Raw genomic sequence first — 26,627 nt, 5'->3', positions numbered from 1 at the left:
GTTAATTGTTTTTGCACATAAAAAAATGCTTGAAAAAAACAGAACTACAAAAAAAAAAGAAATATCTTGGTACCATTTCATCTAAGATCTGTCCTTTAATCGAGGTCGGCTAAATCATCCCTGTGTGTGTGTTATCTCTGGTTTTGCACTATGAATTAGTCCTTAGTCCTGTCACTGTCTAATGCCTCTTCCACCAAAATAAATCCTTATTACTTGGTGGCCAGTTTGGAACGCACGATCTGATATCGTCGTGTTGGTGTTGTTCCCAGATCATCATACTAAAGGTTGTTCCAGGATCAACATTGCAAGTGACCAATCAGAATGTTGTGATGTCATACTTTTGCGACTTCGGGAAAAACCGGCGTAAAACAAAAAACTGTACTTAAGCTGCGAGAAACCGCCTTTGTCCGCCGATCAACGGACCCTAACCCTGACCCTTTAATAAACGCTAAGCAGAATTGATATTGTCCTTGCAACATTGGAATTTCATAAATGCACGAATGGGTTGGTGCGCAAAAGAATAACGTCACAATAATGTGATTGGTCACTTGCAATGTTGAACCTGGAACAACATTTTCATGATGATCTGGGAACAACACCAACACGACATCCAGTTTGGGACAGCGAAGCACAAAGTAAAGATATACTCAGAATGATCATGAAAAACACCCAGAAGTAGAAGCAGTCCGTTAGATTACGTTAGGTAAGATTTTTGCTGTACATGGATGGAGTTACAAAATTGCACACCTTGGCACAGCAGTGCCTTCCACCCAAAAATCCATAAATTATCGTTAAACAAGTATAAGTATAGTAGCTCTGTGACTGAATACGTCCAAGTATTGTGTCAAACTCATGTCTCAGAAAAATAATTCCAGGCAAAATACAGAAAAAGTTTTGTCCGTCTTACTGACCTGTCTTTGTCTCTCTGGTATTGGAATCGCACCCATCCGTGCCTCAGCTCTGCCCACGTGAACGTGTCGTCCTTCTTTATTTCTCGGCCTCCCGTCTCTTCGCCTTCTTCCCCTCTGAACAGGACCAGCCGTCCGTTACTCGGCTTCTGAACAAGCTGGAAGATCAGCTGCTCAGACGGACTGTCTGGGTCTTTCACCTGCAGCAGGGTGGGGAGCAGCGGGGCAAAACCATCAAAGGGAACCAGCAGGGACCCGTTGACATGGAGGGCAGGTGTGTGGGCGTTCACTGAGAGGACCAAGAAAAGAAAAACTCAAATCAATAACCTCATTAAAGCCAAGCTGGTGAAACACAAGTAAATTCTCTTACAGCGCATTTTAGATCCTTGTTGTGAAATACACAACAAATAGCAAACTTTCTTATACCTGTGGGGAAATTCATCGTCACGGATCCTCCAAAACAAGATTAAAGCAAAACTGGATTATAAACGAGTATTTTTTAATAGGAAAGGTAGGAAAATAATCAGAAATAGAAATACTGAGTACAGTTTAATCCATGCACAGCATCAAAAGCACATTTGTGAATGACTTACTGAAAAAAGCCATCAAAGTAACTGGACTAATAACCAGTGTACAATAATAATTTGGTTTAAAAAAGCATCCAATTATCTTCATTCATACATTTTAATGCCTTCTTTAAATATCTGTTGGCATGGAGTTGTAGCTGAATAGAAGTCGGCCGGCGCAGAGGTTGAGAGGAGGTTATAAACTGAAAATGAAGAAAGTGCGTGTGGGAGAAATGGCAGACATATCACGAGTGAGACATCTCGGCCTTGGCGTGGCATTTTCGAAGTTGGCTCTAATTGGTGCCGACTTTGTTGGGGAACTTTTTAAAGATCAGCTCTTTTTGAGATGCCACCCTAATCTCATTATACCTCCCGTAATGATGCCAGCGGGCATGCTTAAATCTCAAACTCTGGACCATGTAATTATACTTCCAAATGAGAAGAAGTCTATAATTTAAAGCAATAGTTCCTGAACTTTTTTTTGGTGGGGGAGAGCTGGCAATTTTTTGTTTTTAAAGAGCAATTTTTCTCCATTTTACTTCATTAACGTGTGGATAAGCTGAAGGCTACAAATGTTCCTTATTTTACAAGAAAACGCATTTATCAGAAAGTGCGTGATAATATATTTCTTAATTATAAATATGCTTTGTCACTTTTCATTAAGAACTACAGTCTGCTCCTCAAGGCCTCGGGCATTTCAGCCTGCGGGTTGTTTTAAGATAAAAGAGGGGAAAAATTAAAGTACAAAACTCTTTTAACATCCTAACTCTGCAGACAAAGCCTTCCCAGTCTTATTCAGGGGGACCAATTAAAAGTCACCAACAGGAACCTTCTAATTTCAGACAGATGTTAGCAGTCTTAGCTTCCAGTTCTTCCAGTATCTTTATATTTGACCTGCAAAGACTTACATTTGTGATCAATTTTCAAATTTGACTTCATAAGATGAAGTTCTGTAGACTTTTTTACTTCTAGATAGAGTCTGATTGTTGTCAGTGACTGAGAAACACAAATTAAATCAAGAGTTTTGCTGGGATCTCAGCAGATCAGCTGATCTCAGTGCCAGTCCACATCAGCTGACACCCTTCTATATATCCACGGCTCTCTCATACAGAGAATGCTATTTATGTAGCTTAGCTTGCCTACTGCACACTGAAGCTTATCTTATCTCTTATCTTACTTCTGTTCTCACTCCTCTGGTTTTCTATGCATGGAAGGTTTTTCCTTTCAGTAACAACCACCAGTAATGTTTAGGCCCTCTGCTTAAAAGTAACCGAGATTTTTTTTATTCAATCTTAAATACTTTTTTATGAACTGGTAAAAAGAAAACCAGGAGAACGTATAGACTTCTATTACATTACCACAGACTCTTTGGTTTAACTGTGAATGGACCAATCATAGCAACTCCCAAAAGATTTTAAAAAACGGGAAAAACTGACATGGAAATAAAAAATTGTGGTCCTGACTCATGTTAACATGGTCTTTATGTTCCAAACATTTAATTGCGATCACAAATGCTGCCTACTGAAAATATAAAACTGGTCTGCTTGGTTGTGAGTTTCTTTGTGAGAAATACAATTGAAGCCTTTAATATGTTCTGATATATTACTAATACTATATTACAGTTGCTGGGAGCTTTATCTTCAACTGGAATCACTGTATCTGTTCTTTTAAATGATCAGTATTAGAGGGGTATTTGGACACAAATATACTAAATCATAACTGGGTTTTCTTCAGGTATGAAAGGTTAATGATGTCTTCAGTTTTTCCCCATCGAGTTGACAGAAACTGTAGGGTCAGGCTTGGAAGAGGGATGGGCTGAGAATGGGGTATCAAGTTGGGTACAGTCCACCATCTAACCCAGGGATGTCGAACTCCAGGCTTCGAGGGCCGGTGTCCTGCAGGTTTTAGATATCACCCTGGGCCAACACACCTGAATCAAATGATTAGTTCATTACCAGGTTTCTGGAGAACTTCAAGACATGTTGAGGAGGTAATTTATCCATTTGAATCAGCTGTGTTGGATCAAGGACACATCTAAAACCTGCAGGACACCGGCCCTTGGGGCCTGGAGTTCAACACCTGTGATCTAACCAATGGATAGGCACAAATCTTTCACACTCCATCCATCCATCCATCATATTAAATTTAGCCTATCCCAGCTAATAACCTCCTCTCCCTTTACAACAGCCACACATGCCAAATATGTTCTATCTCTGGCTCATCTGATGAGATTGAGCCGTCAGCAGAAGCATACCTTTGGGAATTTAACCTTTTTAACCTTAATTTTAGAGAATACCAATTTTTTCTTATGTAAGACACGACATCCTGGCAGTAACTGCAGTCATGGCTGTCTCCCCATTCCTTTACACTGATACGGTCTTGTTAACCCAAAACAGGGGCCCAGCACGGCACCGATCAGTGCTGTAATTTGCCTAAAAAGTTCAAAACACGTTCTCTAGCTGCTTGGCGAATTTGAAACACAGCACACCCCATTTGTGATTGACGGGTCACTCATTAGCGTCAGAGTGACGATCTGACCACAGTTCAGCATTGAGCTGCACAAAGTGACTGAGCCAATGACAAAACCGCTCACTGAGTCGAGTGTGTCACAATAAAAGCACCACTGCAACACAAAAGCACGAGCTGCTGGTGAAACTTTATCATGACATTTGTTGCTGTGCAACTTCAAACTGACAACATGTTTTACTGCATAAGCTTTATTTTTGGAGGGATTAACATTTTGCAGCTTAACCTCCTCCACAGCATCACACACTTTTTCTGTTAGCAATGTAAATTTGCTTTTATGTAATATCTTGTGGTCATTTGCATCATTTATGTGGGCATCTTTAGTTTATTTGCATATAAGAAAAAAGCTCCCACTGGTACAGTGCTTGATACATGATGCTGTGCTCAGTTTAGAAACCTCCCAGCTGAGAAAGAGAGAGTGACCTGGACCTACCCCCAGGCCTCCCAGTTTGGCTGCAGAATTCACCTACTGTTGGTCTTTAAACTGTATTTATGCAATTCTTCTTATCAGAATTAACAGATTTGAAGTCTGGGAGCTTTCTATCAATAAATTAAAGGACTTTTCTGCTATGTAAAGATAACTGTTTGCAGTTTTAAAACCAACAGAGGCATCATGTTATTACCGTGACAGGTCCTGGTCTTCTGGTCTGCGTAGTATCCATGTCCACAGTCAGGAGTGCAGTATCCTTCCATGAGGTAGGTCTGATTACGACAAGCTCTGCAGAGTCCGATGCCGTCGCAGAGCACGCAGTCGGACGAGCAAGCTGAAGGAAAAGATCCAAATGATTCAAATATTATTCAAATTAGAAAAATGCTTCTTTTTGTTTTTACACAAGTCTTCAACTTTTACTTTGATGTTTTAAATGTCTATTATAAATTTATTTTCAAACTAAATTAATACTCTGATCTTCATAGAAACAGTCTTTAAAAGTCTATCACTACATATAGAAATAGAATAAAAAGAAGATGTATATTCTTACATTTGCAAGCTTTGGAAGATGCATCCAGGAAGTAGTTTCTGCCACATTCGAGCACACACTGGCCGTGCAGCGTGGCGTAGGGAGGCTGACATTCCTGGCACTGTCCAGGACCTCGACAGTCCAAACAGTGATCATCACAGCCTGCCGCAGAGAGCAAAACATTTGAAAAAAAAAGTGATATAGTAGCTGAGTTAAAGACATTATTTATTTTATCACCAGATATTTTCTTAATGTGTTTTTTTGGCTACTAGCACCGGTGAAAAAAGTAACATGAGTCACACAGAAGCTGTATTACAGACTGCTAATGCACACATGCATTAATTAGTTCGCTTAGGCTTGTATGAATGTGTGTGACTGAGTGAATGAGGCTTGCTGAGAGTAGAAAAGTGCTATACACCAGTCCATGCAGTTGATTTGGCCAGTTTATACAACTTCTACATATAAAAGCTCTTTTAAGGAACCTTTTAGTTCAGCTGCTGCTGATTATCTGCTTTATTAAGATCGGCTGCGTTAGCAATCGATTAGGAAAAACAACTTCAAATGGACACAAATGTACAAACAACAGTGTAAAAGCCCAGAGGAAGCTCTTTGTGCAGCTACAATAGCACCGACTGCATGTGAAGTGGGTCAATTTATCTGCTTTTCGTTGGACTGACCGAGGCATCTGTCTCCGTCCTGATAGGAGCCAAAGGAGCACCCCTGCGTGCACACTCCCTCCTGCAACACGTAGCCCTCCATGCACTGCAGGCAGTCAGTTCTCAGGGGGCCTTTACAGGCGTTGCAGCTCCAGTCACACTCTGCAAACAGGATGGACGGCAGCAGAAAAGAAGTGAGAGGAGGAGGTGTACGTGTGTGTGTGTGTGTGTGTGTGTGTGTGTGTGTGTGTGTGTTGGGACATTGGGATTAGAAGTGAAGGGATTTTAGAGGTGAGAGCAAATAGTGAGAACAGAACAGAAGAGAGGGAGGGCGAGAGACCAAAAGAGATTAATCAACTTTTTTTTCTCTATGGGACTGATTTTAAAACCATTTGTGCTTCTTTCTCTCTCATCACCTGCACATCTGTTGTTTGTCCTGTGCACAATTAATACAGGCATGAAAATGAAGCACAGTTGGGACTCTTCATGCTTGTATGACCTTCTACATTTATATTAAACCTGAAGATGAAACTAAGCAGGATACACAGTTTGTAGAGCAGCTACACATACAGTGAATCACCGTTTGTCAAAACAAACAAAAGAAAAATGGATCAAAATGCTACATTTTCTTAAAACGTATCAAATATACAAATTAGCCATAACTGTAGCCCAGAAAACTTCTGAACAAGCTGAACTCTGAAAAAGGGACACATGTCAGCGAGGCGACTGGTGTCTGGGCATTTGTGCCGGTCATGTGAATCAGTGAAGTGGACCTGGCACCATCTTTGTGGTGTTGGTGCCTTTCAGATCACTTTAAACGAAACAATCTGAGTAATAACACGGCTTTGTGCTTGGTCCAAGATGTTTTTCTTCCGTTTTGGTTCTAGTAATTGATAGTCTGCTGATAACTCCAGCCTTTCATCCACAAATCACCTCAGTCTTCAATAAAACAACACAGTGATCCAGTATGCTTTACAAACCTATGGCTAATAACATGGTGGCAGCGTCCTTCCTTAAATATACAGCATGCAGCTGAGATGGATGTTTGGACCTCCTGCTGTGATGCTAAGTTAATTAATATTCTAATTTCCTCATGCAAGTTTTCCCTGGGGTCAATCTTTGATTTTTTTGTTTATATTATGGCAAAATATATATAATATATATAATTTTGTTTAACAGCCACCATGAAAACTAGTTCATCTCTTCGTCTGTCTTCAGCATCTACATTTGTTTTTAGGTGATAGTGGGAGAGTGGGAGGCAAACGGTGGGATCTGAGATGTAAATGAGGGATTTCTCAGTGGACAAAGATCACTGATAAAGCCAAACAAATGTAGGTTTTGGTAGTGCTTAAGGGTTTGTAAGAGACTCTCTCTGAGAACTTTCAAAGCTCCCCCGAGGCTGTGAAATGAAAGCTCCCAAAGGTTTCTCGAAGCTGTTTTGGTTTTTCAGAGAGCTGTTAGCCGTGGTGCTTTTAACACTCTGGGTGCATCTAAGGTTCAGTGGATTAACCAGGGGGATAAACACCATCATGAGCTGGATGGCTAAAAACCACCTGTCTAAGTGGGAGGCGCTGCTCGCTGGCTCAGAGGGAATCAAAATATTTATTTAGCCCGGAGCAGCTAGCTTAGCTTCTAATCCCATAACAGACATGTGCAGTGTTGGTTCCTTTGGGCCCCCGATACCTGGAAAAACCTTACTGCACTGGACTGAATCAGTGATAAAGGGAAGTCTACTTGGTGATTTCCGCTTTATGTGAAATAACTTACTGTGAATTAAACTATATGGTACATCAGCGTAACAACAGTCATGGCTGAAATTAAATCTTATGCAGTCATTATTCTTTGATCCAGAAAAAGGAAAATGTTATTGAGTTCCAGCCTGAAAAAATGCAAGCAAGGCTGATTAGTGGGTATTTAAATATATAAACAGTGGTGAAAAAAAGGATAGCTATTCACTCAGGCCCGGGATCCCCTGAGGCTCATGCATCAATGTCTCTGTGCACAGGAAGATGTAATACTGAGTTAAAATGCACACACAAGGTGTAGCATTTGCATACCTGGTTCTACAGTTTATTACTTGATTGATGGAGCCTATAAACTCAATGTAGCACAGTACACTACATGCAATATGGATGAAGAGCAATTTATGAATATCATAAAGGGTGCACTGCATATCCTCATTATTAATCCCCCTTGCCTCACTGCACCGGTGCATTTTGTGTGAGGTTGTCGGGCGACTTGGCAGCGTACCTCTGCAGGTGCGTGTCGTGGTGTTGAGGTAGTACTGATGGGCGCAGCTGTCGTACTGGCATTCGCCGAACAGCAGCACCTTGGCCGGGTCACGGCAGGACGTACAAACCCCGGGCGTCTCGCACGTCAGGCACTGGCTGTCGCATGCTGCAGAGAACAGAAAAGGTTGTCGGACTAGTGAGGAAAATGTGAAACGCCAGCCAACGCCATAAACTGCCTGAATGTGGCTGTGTCGGATGCATCGATTGCCAAAGTCTGGGATCTCTCTGTATTGTAAAAATATCGTCTTAGCATTCTTGAGGTGTTGATGGCCTGTTTTCATGACTACCTGCATCACTTTCCCACTGTTTTCTCTGCTTCACTCATTACTTTCAGCGTATATTCCACTGACTCACCATTCATTTTCTGACAAACCGTCTTTGTGAACTTTCACTAAACTTTTGTGCCATGAATGGTCCTTTTTGTTTGTGCCTGTTTTCGCCCTCTGCCCACTCTGTCTGGAATTCAATTCAGGCAATTCGTTCAATTTTATCTGCCTGACTCGTAGGTGAACTCGTTTCACACAAACAACAAGTTGGCTGTTTGGTTTTCTGTACGTGAGTGCTGCATTTAGTTCTGTTTTCTGAGTTGTGACAAGCTAAAAAGTAGCAGTAAGCTAATACCCATCAACTTCCACGTTAAAATGTCCAAGTTTCCAGCAGAAACACATTTTTACGGGTCTCTGTGGATAGCATCCTTCTTTATAACAACCGTACCAGGATTATTCTTTTTAATAACTCATCCAACATTGTTGCTTGTGTTGGAGCTGAAAATCAGTGTGTGGTCCTTGTCTGTAGCCTGTAGGTGTCTGCTAAGCTTCACCTTCACTAACCGGAGTCTCTGAACTAGACTTGTTTGGCTGTGTTTGTGGTTTTGGTGCTTTTTGGGGCATTTTAATTAAATAATCTCACCATTTATCTAAGATTGTTGGAGTAAATATACCTGTTGAAGCAAAAATGTGTGTGTTGGGTATATATCCAAAGAACTGTGACTTTAGCACCAGACAGCTAAAATTAATTGACTTAATATCTTTGTATTGGAAGAAAGTGGATGTACCCTCAAGTCATATGTGGGTGAAGGAGATGACATCATGTATTGTATTGGAACGACTTACTTATATTTTCAGAGGAAAGGGAGTAGATTTTGAAGAAATATGGTTACCTTTAACTGAGTTTCTGAGACATTATGAAGGGAATTAATTTAGAAAATGATACTTGGTGCTGAGTTTTGGGTTTCTTTGTGTGTGGTTTTTTTTTTCTTTGTTATCTGTTTCTTTGTTTTTGTTGTTTTTATTTTTCGTTCGCGTCTTGCTTTGTTTGTTTTACCCATGCTGTGCATTGGTTTTGTTTTATTTTATTATTTATTTATTTATATTTATTATTATTGTTGTTGTTTCTTTTAATTTATATTTGTTTATTTTGGGGACTATGTTCTTTAATATAAATCTCATGTTAACTGTACTATTATTCTTTGCTTGTTCTGTAATATAAAAGTCAATAAACATAATGTTTAAAAAAAAATAATAATAATCTCACCATTAATATTGCCTGATGTATCCAAGAAGTTTGTAAATTTGTAATGGTAAGTAAGTCTATGATTTAATTAGACACTCATTAGCGGTTATATATGCAGACAGTCTTCTCAGTGCAAACATAGAGTGCAACTAACAGGAAACAAACCAAAATAGTAACATAGCAAAGGCATCTTTTTAACATTCACAGTAAGCTTGTTTGTGTGTGTGCGTGTTTTCACTAACCCAGGCAGATCCTTTGCCCATTGTTATAGTATCCAAGGGGACATTTGGGGGCACAGAGTCCAGATGGCAAGAGAACGCTGTTGGCAGGGCAGGAAGTACAAGAGAGCGGCCCAGCCCCACTGCAGGCCTCGCATGATGGATGGCATTCTGGGGAAAAAAACGTAACACCTTTTAAGGACATGCAGGGACATAGAAATATAACCTAAGTTGCCAAAAAGCTGGCAGACCGTGTTAAATGTAAACAAGAACAGAATGCACTGATTTGAGATTTTACTCGTGGTTTAACATTGAAAACATATCAAATATTTAAAATGAGCCATTTTATTACTTTGTGAAAAATACTGGCTAACTTAGATTGATGGCAGGAACATGTTGGGATGCGGGCAACAAAAGGCTGTAAACAGCTCTAAAAACAGGAAGTCGACGTGCTGTTTGTGTTTGTTTGTCCCAGCATCACCTTTACATCCTTGATGTTTGTCGATTGTTTCGTTCCAATTTCTATGGAATTTCTATGCTGCTAATTAAACCCTCCAAAGGTTTTAATCCAGCGTGCCTTTATGATTTCTAAACTCCATCTTTTCCTCCGTCTGCCACGGGCCGTCCATACCGGCCAACTGCCAGCTCGACAGTCTTTGCTTCTCTGTTCATTCAGCCTCAACCCTTTATGTTCCAGTCCAACTATCCCCAGACTCTCCATTCACTGTAAAACCCGGCTTAATCAGCCTTCAAATTCCTCCATTTCTACTGAAAAAATAAAATCATTTTTAATAAAATAGAAACTTTTGACTTTCTATTTAGACTTTCTCAAACCTGTAAACTTGTAAGAACTTTCAAAAAAGATCATCTGATATGTTGGAGAAGATATCAGAAAGACACTGATCCAAAAGGATGATTTGTGACAATAAACAGTCCTTTGTTGTTCTGTGTGTACTTCCTTAAACGACGGCAGTTAGTTTTATTCTGTAGTGAGAATAAAGTCATTTTAGTAGTTTTGACTGTTAAAGAATTGCAATACAAGAAAAACTCAGATGGAAAATGTTTTTTAAGCTATAAACCCTCTTTGAAGTTCTCAAAAACAGATGGACACAACACTGAATCATCGGTTTCTTGACGACAAAAGGCGGCACAGTGGTTCAGCTGTCAGCTGTTGCCTTGCAGCAAGAAGGCCCAGAGTTCAAATCTGAGGACGGCCCGCTGCGGTGTTTTGTTTTGAAGTGTGCATGTTCTCTCCAGGTACTCCCTCAGTCCAACAACATCAGTAACTCTGAACTGAGTAAGCGGCTGAGAGAATGGAAGGATGGAAAAAGTCTTTTCAAACCCAAACTGTTGAGTTTAAAAATATTTACTTTTTTTACGCGTTATTATCAAGGACACAGTCACTCAGAGTCATCTGCTCCTCATCCTTAGACACTGCACAGCCCAGCACCACACACTGCTCATCTAAGCACACTAACCACGGCAGAAAAATATGAATCTGATGTAAAAATTCATCATCTGGCCTGAATCAGCACCAGGAAAGAGGCAGACGTGCAAACATGTAGCTAATAAAATGTACCCATCCACCCACCTACCTGTTGTGTAGCACATGTTTGACCTGAGAGGTTTGTTCTGTGTCCACGGGAGCTATTTTCCTCTATCTTGTGCTTTCTTCATATAGCTGTTGTAGTCACTGTGTGTGCATGAATGTGCATGAATGCCTGCAGCTGAGCTAAATGAGACTCCTGAGGTTTTACTCTTAAAGCCAGAGGCTTCCTGTTCACGCTCTGCATTTAAACCTGTGCGCAGATTCGCAGCAGATCAGCGTGGAGGCTGTTACAGCTGCTCAGCGGCTGAACCACAGGACGAGGAGGAGGACGAGGAGGAGGAGCAGGAGGACGATAATAATAATGAGCAGGTATGATGAGGATAAGGATAATGGAGACAATGCGGATGATGGCTTTGAAGAGGATGAGGGGATAATTAGAAATTCTTTTCTAGAGCAACTGTTTGTTTAAACATTTACTTCAAGTGTTTCTCCTGCTTGTTGTTTTCAGGTCAGCAGAGGGTGGAGAAACAAGCCCTCCCAGGTCAAGGAGTTAGGTTTGATTGATGAATAAAACATAAAAGCTTTGATTAGATTTCCCTACATTAAAGAAAGCTACTGCCTGACCTCTGACCTTCTTGTACAAAGGCAGAGAAGTAAAAAGTCCTTACCGATGCAGGCTCCATGCCAGCCATAATGACCCAGAGGACAGCGAGAGACACAGTGATCGCCCAGCAGCCACATTCTTGGCGCTTTGCACCACAGACAGATGCTGCCGACGCCCGTCTGGAGGTCTGCTGTGCAGCGCTGGCAGTCCGAGCTGCACTCTGTGGAGATAACAGAGAGAATGATTTGTATTTTTTCATCTTCACAATGTAAACAGAAATGTAAGCATTATCAGTCACTCGTCAACGCCGTGCTAAAACGTCTTTTCTTAAATCAAACGAGCTGATGTGCATCTGAAGCAAAACAGGCGCCTCGCTGGTTTTTGTTTAAACGAAAAGCAAAAATAATCCAATCAGTTATAACTCGCTGTTTCTGACTACGAACGGCTCACGAGCTCCAGTTTCTTTCCTTATGTTCCCTTTGTCCCCTGTTTTTTTCATTTCTCTAGTTTGTTGAGTTGATTCATTTATATCCATGTTTAAAAGCAGTAAAATTCCTGCATGGCTAAAACAATAAAATCGCAATTAAAACATAAAAAACAAGGAAAATGTAAACAAATGATTTTTTTTTTTAAATCCAAAGAATAAAAATTGGTTTTCAAACAGGATTTTAAAATGTCTGTTGTTAGGCAGCAGTCCGCTCCACTTACTATCAGTGGTTACTTAAAAAATCAGATCTTTCTTTTGATGAAAACTTCATGAGCATCTCCACAGTGATATAAATATATGTTAAATTATGAGAGAGACAGGAAAACGTCAACCCACTTTGCTTCCTCCTTCCTGTGACCTGATAATCAATGTCAGTGTGCTTTTTGTCTCAAATCTTAAAACGCTTCTGGACAGAGGAGGAGAATTACTAACAGAATATAGAAAGATCAGATTTCTCTGATATTCCCTTTATTGTATCCCTGTTAAATCCAGAATTGAATGCATAATCCTTTTCCTCACAGACAAAGCCGTGAATAACGACCTTATCTTAAAGACCACATAGGACTGTATCACCCCAATAGAGCACTTCACTGTCAGACTGCAGGTTCATTTGTGGTTTCCAAACGTAGAATGGGAGGTGGACCCTTCAGCTCCCAGCTCGGGTTCAAGAGACAGACACTCTCTCTACTTCTACAACTAGGCCTCAAACTTTCCTTAGTTATTCCGCTTCAGACTGAGACTGTTGGGGGACTTCCCATAATGCACTGCTCGTGTCGTCAACGTTTATCCTCTCGCTCCTGTAGCTTGTGTTTTGCCCTGTCCGACATGGTTTTTATCTGACAGAACAAAGTTTGCTGAAGCGCCTGATTAACTGAGGATTTAAAGTTCTCTGCAGAAACGTTTCTACTCTGGGTTTTCGAGCTGTAGGAGGACTTTTCTATGCCACTGCATGTATATGTTCTTTTCCATGAGCAGTTATCTTTGTCTGACATATTTGATCATAAAACACAAAAATAGGCTGTAACAAAGCAACGGACGGACGATACAGCTGCATCTCGATGTCTCTCCTCGCCTCTCCCTCTCACACATCTTATGGAATAAACTAAGACAAATAGAAAAAGGAAAAGTAGGCAGGACAAGTCTGTACGATTAGACGTGGCATCTACCCCAGTGTTTCATCCAGACCTCGATGATCTTCAGCTGCTTTATCCCAATTTCTATGTAGCTCCCATCTCTACTGCTGCTAATTAAGCTCCCCGTGTCAAAAGTTTTAATCCAGCGTGCTTTTATGATTTCTAAACTTCATCTTTTCCGCTGTCTGTCTGCCCGATCTCCGTCTGCCATGCACCGTCCAAACCTCCAACTGCCAGCTCGACAGTCTTTGCTTTTCGGTTCATTCAGACTCAACCCTTTATGTTCAAGTCCAGCTATCCCCACACTCCCCATTCACTGCAAAACTCTGTTTAATCAGCCTTCAGTTCCTCTATTTCTCCTGAAAAAATAAAATCATTTTAATAGAATAAGATGTGATAAGCTGGGTAAAGGGAGAAAGAGCCAGGGAGCTTAGAAGTTCTCCCTTTACTTTGAAAACTTTTGGCTTTCTTTTTAGACTTTCTCAAACCTGCAAACTTTTAAGGCCTTTTAAATCCATTTAAAAGAAAATCTGATATAATGCAGATTCAAAAGGATGGATCCCGTGTTATTTTGCGTTTACTTCCTCACACGATGGCAGCAGGTAGCAGCAAAGGAGGAAATTAACAGCAGAGGTATTTACTGCTGCTACACCAACAGCTTGATTTGTATATTTAGTTTCTGACTTAACCACAAACTGTGGTCAAGGTGAGTTGACTGAAAAGAGTTCCTCTCAGCTTGTTTACATCCTTTCTTGCAGTAAGCGCTCAGAGACATTACCCAAGAAGCTGGAAAGACCTTCACTTAGTATAATAAAAGCTTACTTGTGGTAAGATGTATATTAAGATGAGGAAAAAGGAGAAACTACTGTTTGCAGCCTAATGACTCCCACTTTAATCCTAAATAAGACAGATGGTAACTCAGATGCTTCTTGCTTCAGAGCAACAGTAATCGATGCAGCATTACGGTGCCCGAGCATGTGGCAACAATAAGTGTTGATAGCTCGATCGCTTGTAAAACCACACAGTTTGTATTTTTTTAGACAACTGCTGGTGTTTGGTGGAGAACACTTACTAAATATCAGCTCATGGCAAACAAAAGTACAATAGAGTTTGTTGCTAACATGCAAAATTTAAGCAGAAATAAGTAGGAAGGATTTTAAAAGCAAAGCATTTCTGACTAAAGATATAAAAGGAGAGTAAATGTGATTCCTTTATTGTTTTCCACACCTTTAAACTCCAAAACTGTGATCTCGTAAGATAAATGCCAGTGATAGGTGAAAAGAAGCTGCCCCCACCCACACCCCCACCCACAGACCCGTATATACCCTCAGAACTAAGTGCAGCAGGGTCTCCCAAAAGGCGCCAAGATTAACAGAACAATGAGCATCTGGCGGTGTTTTATCTGATGGTATCTGAGTTGTGTCTGGCTGACACAGCAGTGGGTACCTTATTTTGTCTGTGATGAGATAACGATGTATAGTGGAAACAATGAGGCAGAGTGGGGAGTTATGTGATGGTGAGGACAGCAGTAAAAGAGGTGGACAAAGAAGTATCACTAACAATTTATCATTTTAATTCTGTTTGCAGATATTATTACAATTTGATGTGCCATAAAAAAAACATTAGGCGATCGTTAGTATTTGCACGACTAAGTGCTACTATATTAAAGAAATGAACTTCTGCAAACCCAATTCCAGAAAAGTCAGGATGCCACATAAAATGTATCAAAACAGAAGGATTGCAAATCTCATAAAGCCACATTATATTAACAGTAAAATCTCAGAGATACATCTCAAAGAAGTTGGGATGGGCAAAACAAGTCAATGGAAAAGGAAGCAGCGCTATAAAATAACAGCTGGAGGAACATTTTGCTTCCAATAAAAGCATCTTAGACAGACTGAGTTTCACCAATCTGCAAAACAACGTGTCTACAAATTGTGGAACAATTTCAGAGTAATGTGAAAATTCAAAAACATTGAATATCTCATCATCTGCAGTACATGATGTGATCGAAAGATTCAGAGTATCTTGAAAAATCTGTGTGGAAGGGACATGGATGACCATGATCTTTGGCCCTGAAGCAGCAGTGTGTTAAAAAACAGGCGTGTTTCTGTCATGCCATCAGTGTAAACACAGTTCACTGTGCCATCCGCGCATGATCCAGAAACACTGATGTCTTCTGTGGGCCAAAGCTCAGTTAAAATGGCCAGAAACTCCAAATCTGACCTCATGTTGTCTGAACTCAAGAGAGGGACCATCCAACTTGTTATCAGCACTCACTTTGTTAGCCTGCATCTCTGATGGTATGGGGGTGTATTAGCAGCATTAGCATTAGCATTATCTGGAAAGCCACCATCACTGGTAAATGGTGTATAATACAATACAATACAACTTTATTTGTATAGCACATTTAAAAGACCAGTGGTACACCAAAGTGCTTTACAATAAAAACAGGAAAATTAAGACAATAAATAAAAGACTATTAACAAAGTACCACATATGTCATCAGGTTAAGGGCACTAATTATACAACAATAAAAGGGAATATAAGAACAAAGTTACTGAGAACAGATATAGCTAAAAGATAAAGTACATAAATAAGAAATTGAACCAGATATAAAACAGGGACGCTAACTAGATGGAAAAGCTATGTTGAATAAATGAGTTTTTAAACAGGATTTAAAAGATAAAACGGAGTCTGACGGACGGATAGCGATGGGAAGGTTGTTCCACAGATTCGGTGCAACCAGGGCAAAAGCACGGTCACCCCTAGATTTAAGTCTAGATCCAGGCTGAGCCAGGAGTAATTGGGCTCGCCCAGGGACATATAGACTAAGAAGATCGACTAGATAACGAGGGGCTAAATTATTTATAATTTTAAAGGTGAGCAACAATATTTTAAATTCAATGCGATATTTTATGGGTAACCAATGCAACTCAATAAGAACTGGGGTGATAGAGGCTTTCTAGTGTCAGTCAGGAGGCGAGCTGCAGCATTCTGGACAAGCTGAAGTCTGTGAAGGAGAGCGAAGTGAAGACCAAAGTAGATTTAGTTACAGTAATCCAATCTAGAAGTCACAAAAGCATGAATGAGCTTTTCAAGATCTGGTGTATAAAGGTTTTAGAACATCATATATACACATATAACATCCAGTCAATGCTGTTTTCAGGGGAGGCCTTCCATATTTCAGCCAGACAATGCTAAACCCACATACTGCCTCATTAGCATCATCTCTTTATATTCTCAGATCCTCAGGGTTTTAGAGTAGCTGGTCCCTGCACATTGTTGTCAAGTCTCTGTGTTAGAAGTTTTCCTGTTTTGTGTTTCCTGCTTTATTTTTCTAGTCTCTTAGTTTTCGTTTCAGTGTCTTGTCATCATTGATTTGTTCAGCTGAAGTCTGAAGAAATCACTTGGATGAGTGACGAAACGAAACTGAAACGCTACGTCCAGATGAACAGAATCAACTATTTGGGATTTACTTACCTGGATGATTGAGCATGCATCAAGACTGCTGTGTCTCATTATCCATTAGCCCTCAATGTCTGCGTTTACGCCTCGCTTTTCCTTTGGTCTTTGTTGCACTGCACTGTAGTCTTCTGTTGCTTTTCCAGCCTTTGTTTGTAATCGCACTTGTGGATGCTTTGCTTTGGCATTTTCATGGACTTTGTGTTTTTAGACGTCTTCATCGCATTGAATGAAGGTTTGTTCTTACTGTTCTTTGATATCTGTCAGCTTAAACAAACAATATCTTTTCAATGTTCACTTGCGAATAAAATATGGGTTTGTAAAGTTTTTGAACCATTACATTCTGTTTTTATAAAGCATCACAACTTTAGAGTAGAAACAGCAAAGCAAAGTCTTTTATGCTTCTGAAAGAGTTTCTAAGTGTTTTAATCTGCAGCAGCACAGATGGAAAAACAGTAAAATATAAGTAAAAGCAAAACCAGAAGCCCAGCGTGGGTGTGCGTACTCAACTGCGTAATTCAAAACTCCCAAGTTGCCTGATTGCGTCAAAACTGCTTCTACTGGACGTGACCTTAATTTTAAACCAAGTAGGGGAAAAAAGCCTCTTCTGCCTCTTTTTCTATTCATGTGGCTAAAACAAGACTTTTTCCTTCCCCTGCAGGCATGTTTTATTTTACTCACAGTTTCCATGGTTTTCTAAACACACGTATTCATAGGCTTTTCTTTCTTTAGATTCCTGTTTTTCATCGATTTATTTTCTGTAAAAACATAGTGCATGTTTGGATGTGTGTTGTTGTTTTTTTATAAAGATGATACTGGCCTGTCAGTCAAGCCCTGAGGAAAAACGCAGTTTACCTTCAGTTTAAAATCAACACAAGAGAACTGATGGAAAACGCTGCACCCTAATGAGTCAACGGATTTGCATTTCTCCTGCATATTTCCACACATTGCCCTGGATCTTTATTTCATTTGCATTTTGGTCGTGTTCAGTGAGGTATATGCGATGCTGTTCGGAACTAAACAGCTAAAAAAAGAAATCGAAGATCTCAAGAGGAAGAAAAAGTGAGAAACTACAAAATAGGCGCCCACTTATGCTAATGCGTTTCTAACCACGCTGGTTCGGTTGTTATTACACTGCTGCATTACAAGTGGGAGGATTTAAGTTATGTATTTTCACACATTAACATTATTTCTCGGAGAGCTTCATGTTTTAAACATACTAAACGAACGAATCTCTGGTTCAGTTTCATGATGAGGTTTTACACTGAGGTAATATTTAGATTGTCAGATCCAATACATTTGTCAAAGTATAATAAACCAAACGGCAGCCTGTGGGTTTGTTCGTTTGTTTTTCCCCAAAGCCTTTTAGTGAGCACAGATAACTGAGAAACTATGATCACGTTGACTCAGTTCTGTATGTTGTTATTGTTAATGTTATTTCATGCAGCAACATCTGGGGCTGAAATTTAAGTCAAGCGGAAAAGAACAGAACTGCAGTTCCTCTAATGAAAACTTGAGGCTGGCTTATAAGTGAATCCATCTCCATAAACTCTTTAAAACCTGAAAAGAAGGCAACTGGTCGATTTTTTAGGTTTTTTAAGAAGTTTCATGTTTCATCCAAGAGGCTTCTTCAGTCTAAAACAACTGACGTGATAATAATAAACCTCTAATCCAATCCAATCCAATTTTATTTATAAAGCACTTTAAAATACCCAGCACAGGAACAAAGTGCTGTACAGAAAATAAGTTAAAACAATAGAATAACAGAAAACAGCAAAATAAATAAGTAAAACACATAAAACATAAAATTAAAACAGCCCTATATTAAAACAAAAACAAGAGTTTCCCCTCTAGTTGGGGATGACACATCCATGATTACTCGCGACTCTCCATCAGCTGTTCTAGAACTAAAGAAGCATCTTGGATGAGACGCAAACCATCTACAAAAAATGGCTGCCTTCTTTTCAAGCAGTCAAGTCACCGATGACCTGGATGACTGTGAACCTATAGAAACTCTCGATGAACTTCCATGTTAAAGTGCCCAGCTTTAGACAGAAATAAACAAGCTGAAGGGCTGATACAATTTATCTGAGTCTCCAAAGGTCCTACGAGTCAAACACTTGAAAAGTCTATAATTATTTAGATGATGACATCATTTTTTGCAATTCTGCCTCATACACCACCAGAGGGGATTTAAAGTCCACCAACACAAATGTGGTTGAAGTGTAGACTTCCGACTTTAATTCGGGGTGTTTAATTAATGCATTAACACTTAAGGACTGTTATACACAGTCCCCCATTTTCAGAGGCTCAAAGGAAGAAAACCCCTAAAAGAATAATTTGCACATGATAGATTGAATTGACTTTTGTAAGTGACCTACCTCCAACCATGTGATGTCAGCTTGTAGTCAGTTTTAGTCAGCTGTTGGTCACTCTTAATCCTTTTATTGTGTTAATCTTATTCATTGTATTATTATTGTCTATTTTACTCATGTTTTAATATTTAATATATACAGTGGGGCAAAAAAGTATTTAGTCAGCCACCGATTGTGCAAGTTCCCCCACTTAAAATGATGACAGAGGTCAGTAATTTGCACCAGAGGTACACTTCAACTGTGAGAGACAGAATGTGAAAAAAAAATCCATGAATTCACATGGTAGGATTTGTAAAGAATTTATTCGTAAATCAGGGTGGAAAATAAGTATTTGGTCACCTCAAACAAGGAAAATCCCTGGCTCTCTCAGACCTGTAACGTCTTCTGTAAGAAGCTTTTCTGTCCCCCACTCGTTACCTGTATGAATGGCACCTGTTTGACCTCATCATCTGTATAAAAGACACCTGTCCACAGCCTCAACCAGTCAGACTCCAAACTCCGCCATGGCCAAGACCAAAGAGCTTTCGAAGGACACCAGGAAAAGAATTGTAGACCTGCACCAGACTGGGAAGAGTGAATCTACAATAGGCAAGCAGCTTGGTGTGAAAAAATCAACTGTGGGAGAAATCATCAGAAAATGGAAGACATACAAGACCACTGATAATCTCCCTCGATCTGGGGCTCCACGCAAGATCTCATCCCGTGGGGTCAAAATGATCATGAGAACGGTGAGCAAAGATCCCAGAACCACACGGGGGGACCTGGTGAATGACCTGCAGAGAGCTGGGACCAAAGTAACAAAGGTCACCATCAGTAACACACCACAACGGCAGGGAATCAAATCCCGCAGTGCCAGACGTGTTCCGCTGCTGAAGCCAGTGCATGTCCAGGCCCGTCTGAAGTTTGCCAGAGAGCACATGGATGATACAGCAGAGGATTGGGAGAATGTCATGTGGTCAGATGAAACCAAAGTAGAACTTTTTGGTATAAACTCAACTCGTCGTGTTTGGAGGAAGAAGAATACTGAGTTGCATCCCAAGAACACCATACCTACTGTGAAGCATGGGGGTGGAAACATCATGCTATGGGGCTGTTTTTCTGCCAAGGGGACAGGACGACTGATCCGTGTTAAGGACAGAATGAATGGGGCCAAGTATCGTGAGATTTTGAGCCAAAACCTCCTTCCATCAGTGAGAACTTTGAAGATGAAACGAGGCTGGGTCTTCCAACATGACAATGATCCAAAACACACCGCCCGGGCAACAAAGGAGTGGCTCCGTAAGAAGCATTTGAAAGTCCTGGAGTGGCCTAGCCAGTCTCCAGACCTCAACCCCATAGAAAATCTGTGGCGGGAGTTGAAAGTCCGTGTTGCTCGGCGACAGCCCCAAAACATCACTGCTCTTGAGAAGATCTGCATGGAGGAATGGGCCAAAATACCAGCTACTGTGTGTGCAAACCTGGTAAAGGCCTATAGTAAACGTTTGACCTCTGTTATTGCCAACAAAGGTTATGTTACAAAGTATTGAGTTGTATTTTTGTTATTGACCAAATACTTATTTTCCACCCTGATTTACGAATAAATTCTTTACAAATCCTACCATGTGAATTCATGGATTTTTTTTTCACATTCTGTCTCTCACAGTTGAAGTGTACCTCTGGTGCAAATTACTGACCTCTGTCATCATTTTAAGTGGGGGAACTTGCACAATCGGTGGCTGACTAAATACTTTTTTGCCCCACTGTATACTGATTTATTTTTATCTTCTTTTTTATTTATGTATTCATTTTATTGTTATTTATATTTGTTTCCTTGTCTGCTTAATGTATGGTTTTTAACTGCTATCTCTGTTTTATTATTGGAAAGCACTTTGGTCAACTTTGTTGTTTTTAAAGTGCTTTATAAATAAAGTTGGATTGGATCGATGTCCCACATATAGTTTGTTCAGACCTGCTTACCCTACACTTATCATCTGCTATATCTAGAGGGGTTAAGGTTTAGGCAGGCCTGTGGTTATCTGGTTTAAGTTTTTTTGGTTAGAGTTCTTCACCAACTTTGCTCAGCAAAACAAATCTTCATAGTTCATGCAGGTTTTCCAAGAGTGTGAGCCTAGGCTCTGAAAAATGTTTGTCCTGTCCACGTCTGACAGCTTTTTGATCTTCTTACTTATTTCTGAATAGCTGCCTTTAACTCAGAAAGTCCGATTACTGCCTGCAGAGCAGCGTTTCCTCTGACAGGTACTTACACTCCATTCTTCTAAACCTGGCATCTGCCCAGGTGAGTCATACTATATTTCTGAAGCAGGTCCGATATTAACCGAGTGTAAGAAGGAAAAGAAGAGAAAAACAAACTCCCCCACCGTCATCGCACATTCACACCTTTCATATCATGTCACTTTACAACAAAACACGCATCAGCATTTTCCCCTGCCAAAACTCTCCGGGCGATCCAGTTCTGAGCACTGAACAAATGGCTTTGTGGCAGAGATAAGATAACTCAGGCGTCAGGGATTATTGACTGTGCAGCCTATAACTGAATATAAAACTAAAATGGTATTGATTTGGGCCCTTAGAGTCTTTCTTTATGGCACAGTTACCATTTTTGAAGCACAAGAAAAGGGATTAGACTTATAAATGCCCTGCACACAATCAGGATGGTGGTATTCTCCTGTGCACTGGATTTATATGAGACATTATCCGATATCATGCTTTCTTCTCTGCTTCCCCTGCGATACACGAAATAGAAACTTATTTAATGAGAGTCATACAAGAAAATCAAGACACTAATGTGTCTCGGTGGAAGTAAATGAAATGTATTTCTTAGGGAGTCTGAGAGTGGGGATGGCGCCGGAGCTGATGGAAGAGCAAACGCATGACATCATCTTTATTGGAAGTTACAGGTGTAATAAAAGCAGATGTTGTATGGTGCTGTGAGGCTGATCTCACCTCCACTAGCCCTCCTGTTGTGTGCACTCCCACCCCCTTACTTCAGTGTTCCAGTCACAATTGGCCAGTCAATTATAACAGCTCTTAAATTAACATAAGAAACATTTTTCACCACCAAATTCAGTTCAGTGGGTAGTTCAAGCGTTCAGTGGGCCATTCAGTGGGTCAGAGGCAATGTAAATGTAAATCCAATGTAAAACACAATGTTTATGAGTTTTTGAATTTGTAAATCGGTCAGATTTGACCCAAACACAACAGGAAAACGTGGATTTAAACATGCAGCTATTAAAGAAGCTCTACTTCCTTCTTTCCTCTAAAGTTGTGGTTAGCTCAGTCCCCTGAAAACAGTCCCTGTTTGACACCTCAGAATTATGGTGGGGAGTAGTCTTTTAACTAGGGCTGTGCGATATGACCAAAATCTTATATCCCGATATAAGACATCTATCATCCCGATAACGATATAAATCACAAAAATTTAACATTTTCTGTAAATTCTGTGAATATCGGGCAGCTCGACTTGCATTAAGTGTTTAAGCTGGGCATCATGTAGCTGGAGTCGAGACTTTTAACCGATGCATGAAGCTATACATTTTTAGACGTAAGTTGTAACGGCGTGCTGCGGGGAAAAGCCTGTTCTAACGTTTGAGTCTAAGGTTTATTTTCTAGCACCTGACGCCTCTTTTTTGTTTCTCATCCGTAAACACTCTGCACACTCTTTCACGGGATTTAATTTATTTTAAAAAGTCTCAACAGGATCTTGAGCTTTATTGTGAAAGGTTCATATGCAAAACAAAGAAGCGGACGGCGGAGCCACGCCATTGTTTTACCGTCGTGGTTGCTAACGACAACGCGTATAAACAGTCATAATGTGGTCATATGAAATATAAGAGAAAGAGAGAACTTTAATAAATAAATAAATATATATATATATATATATATATATATATATATATATATATATATAGCCACTACAGCGACCATCAAAACAATGAAAAAATATTGCCATAAACAGTTTATTTTGCAACATCACGAAACAAACGATAGCGTAAAATGAAACGATAGATGTTTTTATATCATCATCAGATATATATCGTTATATCGAACGGCCCTACTTTTAACTGCTTTTGAAATACTTCTTGGTGTCTTTATTGTGACAATTAGCTGAAATAGCCTGCTTTAAAGCAGTGGTTAACCAGAAAGAAAGAACCCATTACAGCTGTTGTTACCTGACAGTTTTCCCAACAATGTTAAATTCTCATATTAGTTTCCAGGAGGAACATTTCAGCGTCCTCCTGGTCCTGAAACATAGTGGATGTTGGACTCTACCAGGGAGAGAATTATCTAGTAAGGGGAGGTTGGAGCAGGAGATTGACAGATGGATTGGTGTAGTGTCGACAGTGAGGCTGATGCTGAGCTGACCTGTTGTGGTTCCTGTTGTAGCTGCTTCACAAAGCAGAAGACAAACATTTGCTGATGCTGCTGAGAGCCAAAGAACAACGTTTGAAAGGAAGTGAGAGGAGCTGGAAATCTGGATATTTTTAGATCTAAATTAAATTAATATAATTTAATAATTTCTATACTTTATTTTATTTCTATCATTCTTTCGTTCAGTTTTCCTGTTTTAATATAATCAATATGTCATTTTAATGTTAATTTTATGTTTTTATGTTTCCTGAAAGCAAGTTCTGTTTTATTATTTTAACTACCTATTTTTTTATTGTTAAATAGTTTTTTTTGTGCACAGTCTCCGATCAATTTTACTTTTGTCCGTTGCTTGAAAAGCATTTTTAATTCCATCTGATTTGTCTGAAAAGTGCTAAAGACATAAAGCTTAACCGAAAAACAAAACACGAGACTAAAAGGACTAAAACACTAAATCAGGAAACAATTCAGCGTCGTTTTGTAATGACACTCACAGTAATTATAGTATTTATGCATCAAACGCAGGGCATTCAATTCGCCTGAGCTGTAATTATCTGTGAGTACTTCCCTGGAGCAAAATGTAAAATAAAAAATAACACAATAAAATAATAACCCTTTTCACAATGCCGTGTCAATTGACTTCCACATTTAGCAATTTAATTACAAGCCAATGCTTTTATTTAACCTGTAAAATAACTATGATTCCCTGAGGGTCTAATTATGATGTAAGATTTCTGCAGGTCATCTAGTTAATGTTTTAAAGTGTTTGCACTGCTAAAAGTCAAGTACACAGATCTTGACACAGTCTTGAAAGCATAAATTCAACAGCTCTGCCTCAGTCCTGTCTATTTTCTCCATTTTCTCTGATTAACTGGTTTCAAGGTAAAAAAGTAACCAAAAGTGATAAATGAGAAAGTGCTACATGTCAAATGATAATAAAAAAACAAACCAGTTGTGCATTCAAAGCTGGGAAAAAAGTTATATTTCAACTAAACTGCGCAACACAATCAGCAGTAACCCATTTTAAACCGCTCCTATTCCTGCTGGCCTTCAGCATCAGCACTTGACAGATGCTTGAAAAGAGACATTCGCAGCATCTGTCGCCGTAGGCACCAACGTTTCTTAAATGCGTTTCCATGGAGGGATTTTATTCTCAGTTGACCACGCAGAAAAGAAAAGAAAAAAAAAAACATGATCCCATGTCTTTCATTTCAGTGTTGGCATGCTGTGTTTCTATGGTGATGCATTCATGTGTGCAGGCCTATTTTAAACCTCACATGTTCAGCTCCAGCACAATCATGATGCAAAAAAACTCTCGCAGCTGTAAGCTTTGAGTGAAAGCGTTCCACAAACACTCCTTTATTTGAAACTCAGATCTTTCCTCATCACTGGCTCAGAAGCTGATTGTCTTTACTTTAAAAGTCAAGCTTTAAAAAAAAAGAAAAGAGAGAGAGAAGAGAGCAAGAGGCATCAGGCTGGCCAGAGTGAAAGTACCGTTGGAAACTCTCATAGAGAGGAACTACAACAAGCCCTTTGCAAGGATCTGAAAATGACCGATTCCATCTGTTTATTATCTTTATGACAAAACAGAGACTGAAGTAAAAGTCTACAGAGCTCCAGATTGTTGCAGAGTTCATTAATCTTCATACCAACAGCATGGCCTATTTGCAACTTTGTATATTTCATTCTTAGACTGTATTTGCCTTCTTCAGTGGTTCACAGGTCAAGTTAAACATAATTTTGTAGCTTTACATCAAATTTCTTCTGACTGGCTGCTCCTTGCAAACAGAAGGTTTGAAAAGCAGGTGACTAGAGCCAAGTATGAACCTGTGTTCCTGAGAGGACCATATTAGGATATCCTCTCCCTGTGACATCATATGGAGCAAAGATTAAAAAAAACTGTGTTACACAAGGCTAAAATTAACACAGGCTCAGCAAAAGCCCGAACTGAACTTGGTAAAAGAGCTTTTGTCCATTTAGCACCCTCGGCTTGGAACAAACTGCAGAATGACTGAATTTATTTCATTAAGTGCTTTTAAATCTATACTACGAATCCTTGAGGCCAAGTCCATAACATGCAACTGTTTCAATTAGATTGATTGTCATTTTAACTGATTTTTTATTTATTTATTTATTTTTATTTGAATTTTATTGAATTTTATTTTATTTGTATTCTTTCACTTATTGTTGCATGTCTGTTGTTGCTGCCTGTGTTTGAGTGATTTCTGTAACTGTGAGACACCTGCTGCTGCCTATCTTGGCCAGGTCTCCCTTGAAAAAGAGGTTTTTAATCTCAATGGGATTTTCCTGGTTAAATAAAGGTTAATAAATAAATAAATAAAAACTGGACACCAGGAGACTGGAAAAACACTGCCTGGTCTGACTTTGACATAAACAAAGGGGAACAATAGTAAATATGCATTGAATTTCCTACATTTACACACTGTAAAGCTTAGGTTACCCAGTAGTTTCATGCTGGCAAAGCTGGCTGTCAGTACTTTAGTGTTTAAAAGTAACACTTCTTACAGTGTGCAGCTGTACTGCAGATTCAGGTCACTTTCAGAAAACCAAACCCACATGCTCTTAATCTCTACACACGCCTGACTCATCACTATCTCCCATCATGCACCTGAGGCCACTGGCATAAGTGGGAAATACAGACCTGTTGGTCTGTATCTCAGCACCCATCTTGGCTGAGTCACTTTTGCCAGAGTCTGAGTCGCACACATGGAAACTTTAAAGCAGTAACTGTAACAAGTAACTGAATACTGGTTAATTAAAAGGAGTTAAACTGGGAGAAACACGTCATTTTTACAGGTACAACCTGTTGGTCTGTATCTCCAGCAAATGCGAACATTTCTGCAAAAACATCACAAATAACTTGCAAAATCTGGCAAATCTAGAAGGAACAGCTGCATATGTATGGGATTGGACTCTCTGTGCTTTTGAATGCTGATGAAAGGAGAGTCCCTCAAGATCCAACACAGACCAGGAGAAACAGAGTGTGACAGAG

General features: G+C 39.7%; 1 protein-coding gene across 6 annotated transcripts in view; it reads right to left on the bottom strand.

Moving 5' to 3' along the window:
- The window catches only part of fras1 (Fraser extracellular matrix complex subunit 1), a 352,607-nt gene that overhangs the window by 132,892 nt on the left and 193,088 nt on the right, over positions 1–26,627 (bottom strand). For all 6 annotated transcript variants that reach the window (XM_085180995.1, XM_085180996.1, XM_085180998.1 and 3 more), the window contains 7 exons: positions 11,854–12,009; positions 9,661–9,807; positions 7,866–8,012; positions 5,637–5,777; positions 4,981–5,121; positions 4,624–4,764; positions 912–1,197 (listed from right to left, as the gene is read on the bottom strand). In XM_085180995.1, coding sequence (XP_085037121.1) covers positions 912–1,197; positions 4,624–4,764; positions 4,981–5,121; positions 5,637–5,777; positions 7,866–8,012; positions 9,661–9,807; positions 11,854–12,009 — 1,159 coding nt within the window. The remainder of the gene's footprint in view (positions 1–911; positions 1,198–4,623; positions 4,765–4,980; positions 5,122–5,636; positions 5,778–7,865; positions 8,013–9,660; positions 9,808–11,853; positions 12,010–26,627) is intronic.

This window comes from Neolamprologus multifasciatus, chromosome 12 (genome assembly GCF_963576455.1).
Source record: "Neolamprologus multifasciatus chromosome 12, fNeoMul1.2, whole genome shotgun sequence".
In the NCBI taxonomy this organism is placed as follows: domain Eukaryota; kingdom Metazoa; phylum Chordata; class Actinopteri; order Cichliformes; family Cichlidae; genus Neolamprologus; species Neolamprologus multifasciatus.
Note: the sequence above shows the minus strand (reverse complement) of the source record. Positions and strands in the feature narration are given on the sequence as shown.